The 4,929-nt window shown below is 41.7% G+C and overlaps 2 protein-coding genes across 2 annotated transcripts in view; one reads left to right on the forward strand and one right to left on the reverse strand.

Annotated features, from left to right (window-relative positions):
* Positions 1 to 98, reverse strand: part of CDK19 (cyclin dependent kinase 19) — a 154,766-nt gene extending 154,668 nt beyond the window's left edge. Inside the window, 1 exon segment of the mRNA XM_014312044.2 lies at positions 39 to 98. Within this exon segment, the coding sequence (XP_014167519.1) occupies positions 39 to 98 (60 nt within the window).
* AMD1 (adenosylmethionine decarboxylase 1) overlaps positions 7 to 4,929 on the forward strand; it is a 16,561-nt gene continuing 11,638 nt past the window's right edge. The window contains exon 1 of the mRNA XM_014312063.2: positions 7 to 331. The gene's annotated coding sequence lies outside the window, so the exon portion shown is untranslated. The remainder of the gene's footprint in view (positions 332 to 4,929) is intronic.

Here is a 4,929-nt window from a genome sequence, read left to right on the forward strand (position 1 = left end):
CCCGCGCCGCCTTTGTTAGCGCAGGAGCCGATGGCCACCTGCCGGCGCACGGGGCGGCTCTGGAGCCGTGCTGGGCGCGGGGCGTCGGTACTGCGCATTGCCGGTACTGTGGTTTTGGAGGAGGACAGCGTAGAAACACTGGAGCTAGGTGGTCTTTAAGGCCCCTTCCAATCCAGACCATTCTGTGATTTTATGGAATACTTAAATTTCTGACTGGGAAGATCCACAAAAAAATAGTGTTCTGGAAGCGTCAGAAAATGGTAGCTGCAAGTTTGAAGTACAAAGCACAATCTGCAGGACTATGGACGAGCTTGCAGTGACAATAAAAATGGTATGTAGGTGGGATCAGCTGACATAGTTGGGAAAGGTAGGCTTGTCCTAAGCAAACAGGGCAAATCTGAAGGTTATACTTATGAGAGTAGTTCACCTTCAGTACGGTCAGCTGTTCAACTTTTCAGGTTCGCGTGGTTGCTGGAGGATCTGGCTCTCAGTGTATCCAGATCTGCATGTGCATATTACTGTTACCCAATGGTCTCTTGTCAGAGTTTGGGCAAGAGAGCTTGTAATAGTGTATTTAATATTTGGAATATGCTAATGATCTCCATTCAGCGATGCATCCTATTTGTCTTTTCCTTTGTTTTGGTATTTCCCAGGAAATTTCCCATGTGTATATATTGGTAGAATTAGCTATTCACAGATCTGAATTGGCAGTGATCAGATAACTGCCTTTTTTTAAAGTAATGAATAGCCCATGCGTGTGCATGTCTGAATGCTCATGGTTAGTGGATGCTTCATTTCTGCTGTACCAGAAGCAATGCGGAGTATTTTTACCTCTGAGGTAATTTGCTTGTATAACTTTGACTTGTGAAGCTATTTAGATATTTCTGAATAATGTACTTAACATGGAAATCATCAAACGTGGTTTTATAGCTCTTTGAGGCTTAGTGGTGTAGCAGGTACGGGGTAACAGCTTGTATAGGTAATGTCTAGGCAATCCTGGAAGCAAAGTCCTAGCTGAAATACTTGCAGATGATGTGAACCACTTAGATGCTGAAGGAGTCCTGTAGTGTTTGACTTAAAATGTGAAAGATTCCAAAAGTACTTGTTTGACTTTGTGTTAATATGGAGATGTAGTTTAGAGACGGCATTCTGCGAATGCTTTCCTCACTGACACATTCGTGCTCTCTGGTGCTCCATTTGTCAGCTGAGGCTCATGTTTGCAAAACTGCAAACTTCACTTTTAAACCCGGAGCATTTAATGTAATTGCAGTGTGGGTACTGGGATAGTTCCTTTGTGTGGTTTAGATAAGGCTGTAAAGTTTTAATAGAGTGGATAAAAACTGTTAACTGTTGAACGTGTGGTCTTTAACACAGTGTCAGTGCTGTGAGCAGGCTTTGAAGACTTTTCTGTTAATTGGCTCTTAATACAACATGTTAATCTAAGGTGCTTGCTTTCTTTGGTAGGAAACTGTGACATGTCTGAAAGTGTTTCTAGCATGAAATGACCTTGTACAAACATTTTCTTTTGGAGAACTGTCAGAATTAAATTACCTGTTGCAGCTGATAGATACAAATGAAAGTCCTGAATACGATGTATCCCGCTATGCTAATTCTATGAAGCTGATGGAATGGGCTAGTTTATGTTGAACAGAACCTGAAATCAAAGCTGAAACTGTAGAACAATAGATACATTAGAATGAAGTTGCAAACCAGTTGAGCTTGCCTTTTGTATTGTAATACCTGCTTAGTAGTGAAATGTGAACCATTCATGTACTGAATGACTAAGCTGGTGTTCAAAGCTAAAAATTTCCATGTTGTGTGTGCTTGCTAGGGATTAGATATTTTAAAGTCTTTGCTGGATATCTTGAGCTGATGCAATTAAGACTTTTTTCCACATTTTTCCCTCCTATGGGCAAACCCGCATTCTGGATAAAAGTTTGGATTATGTGTAATGTGTTTCAGAAAAGATCTTTGTCAAACTAATACCTTCAGTAAAGGTCCCAGCTAAAAAGTATGGAACTTGAGCTTTGTTATTAAGTTTTGGGGTGTTTTTGCTCACTTGTTAATGAATTATGCAGAAAGGTCTTGTGGTTGAAATAGTTACTGGCAAGCATCTCAATATGCCTACCCTGCTTATATCCAGTAGTGAAATGAAGTTAATGTTTTTGTGGTCTCAAAATAATTTGCTTTAGTTTTATTGCTTGTTCTCACTATGCTTTATAAGGCATGATTTTTTTCCTAAAAAAATTGCCTTAAACTATGTATGGAAAACAGGATTTGTTGAAAACATGATGAACTTGCTGCAAGCCCTGGATTTCCATGGTGACTGTGTAGTGCATTCACTCTCCCCACAGTAAAATTAGCTGTTTATTCCTTCAGATGATGTGCAGCTATGCATTTTCCATCTCAAGGGCTATCAGGATCTTAAATGTACAGAAGTTTGAAACCATAAATAAATTATGCCAGTGTTAGAAGCTCATATCTCAAGCATTCAACCCTGATGAATACTCTGAAATTGAGCTTATTTATGGACTTCTAATCTGCTTCTTATTTGTCTATATTACGTGGAGACACAAGCTGGAGAAAACTGCAGCAATGAGCAGTGTGGGGTGACACTGATAGGACATTCTGATCCTGTGGTACAGGGAAGCTCCCAAGCCCTGAGACACTCAAGGATTTGCTGGGAGCCCTGTAAATCCTTGCTGTGTGCTGCACCCTGTAGCCTGAGTCAGCTCACTGCTGCAGTGTGCTGCTCCTCTGCCCCTTCCCCCAGTGCTGGGCACTGCTGCCTGCCTGCTTCCTCAAACACTGAAGGTGCAAGGAGGCTGGGCCATGAGCCCTGCTCTGCTCCTGCAGTGCTTTGGAACAAAACTGAAGGGACTCTGGAGGGAAGACAGGGCTGTGCTAAGGTAAGGGCTTCTATCCCCGTGTACTTGTGGGGCCTTTTTAATGGACGATGCAAGTTTATCTGGAGAACTTTATGTAGAGTGCAGTCTTCCCCTTATTAGAATGGATATCAATTAGATTTTAGATCTGGTTCAAAATTACTGGTAAAATGTTTTCTTGTAACTCAGAATTGTACCAAAGAGTGGTTTCACACAATGGAAACAAACCCTTTTAGTCTCACTTCTACTGATTTTGATACTGCTTGCAGGAAGTGAAGACTTATGTTGAAGCCTTTCTGACATTTTCCTACCTTATCACTTAAAATGCTGAAGTGTTTGGGTAGTCACTGTCTGGCAAAGGTCTGGGTCCTTAGTGAGACTCTGTAGAAAATAAATAAGCAGCTATTGGTGAATTCCTCAAACGGCTTTCCTAATGGTTGTTTGCTCAGCCAGGAGAACGGGAAGACTTGGGACTTTTGGTAGATACTTGCTGCCTTAGAGTGTGTTCCTTCTGGAGAAAATTACATTCAAATTTGCCCTCAATGTTGCTTGTAAAGTCCTGCTGTGCCTCCTGGGGCTCATGCTTCCTCAAGCACTTTGGATGTCCTTGGATATGAGAGACTTGGGAATACCCATTGAGTATCTTGGGATGTAAAGGATGGAATCTCCATTCCATGTAACTGCAGTAGTGGTGTAAGGCCCACAAGAGAAACATGCAGCCTTCAGAGCCCAGCTGTGGCCATCTTTGTGCCATTGCTGAAATATCTTGGTTTCATTTGGGAGTGATGCTCTGAATAGTTGGCTTGGGACTTTCTAGGTAAGAAGGATTTTGTGAGCAGTACTGCATAGAATCACTTTCAGTGTGGATGCAGTTTTCCACCCAGGTGTTTGTCTCTCAAGTTTAAGTGCATGTCCCTGGAAGGCTGCTTAGGTTTAGGATAAGGAAGATGTGGACAGTCTCTGTATATCTGTGCTCAGAGCATATAGAGGGTGTGACACTTTTGTGCACCCCGCAGATATTGCCTATGTAAACTTATCAAGTTGCAAGGCTCTTGGCCTAAACTCAGGCTGTGGTTCAAGGTAACCTATCTTAAACAGCAATTTTTAAATTCTGTTTGTAAGAGGTAGTAATTCACATGCAGCTGTGTGCAGAGAAATACGCAAGCTGCTGAGAGATGCTTTAAAATGCTTGTGACTTTTGTGTGGTTTGTACTGTTCCTGCTTGTTTTGGGATGCTTGAAAGCAATGTTGGAGCTCTGCTGCCACTGATGTTTAGCCAGCTTCATGTGTCTTGGCTGTATCTCCTCTGTGTAGGCAGTTTAGACACAGTTTTAGGCTGTCTGGATTCTGGTATTGGTAGGAATTGGCCTGCTTAACTGTAGCCTGCTAATGAGGTAACTGATACCTGTGTGGCTCTTAAAAACACTTACCAGGTAACAGGTAGGGGTAAAAGATTGTTCTGCAATTGAATGCTTGACATCAAAACAAGGTCTTACATAGTCAACTAAAAAGTTTATTATTTATGGTAATATAGAATTGTCAGCTGTTCTATTCTAATGAAAGCTTAAGCTACATACTTACTCTTGCATGGCTTGTCTCTAGGAGTTCCATATGATTTATTTCTTAAGAATTCCTGCCCTACTTCAATACAGCTTTTCTTCACAGTGCTCTCTGGCTGCCTTAGCAAGTTCCTGGTGCTGGGCTGGTGTGCTTGAGGAGGCTGTTGGTTGCTGATAGGAACGAGTTCTTGATGTAGTTCTTAATCTCTTCAAATTGCTGTTAGCACATTCCCAGTTGGCCTGAAACAGCAGTATTGTGTCTGGTGTGCTTGACTCCTCTTAAGGAATGTGTTTTACCCCTGAAGGTAAAGGCTCAGAAGAGGCCAATAACTTGCGTGCAAAAGCATGGTTTTATCTGTCAAGGAAAACTTCCTTCTGAAATAAAGGAGCAGATATGATGCTTTGGAACTTGGTTGAGAGGAACTATTGACTATTCATGAAGCATACTTCCTACAATTCCTAAGCTACTTCTCATTTACAATAGC

This window comes from Geospiza fortis, unplaced genomic scaffold (genome assembly GCF_000277835.1).
Source record: "Geospiza fortis unplaced genomic scaffold, GeoFor_1.0 scaffold98, whole genome shotgun sequence".
NCBI lineage: Eukaryota > Metazoa > Chordata > Aves > Passeriformes > Thraupidae > Geospiza > Geospiza fortis.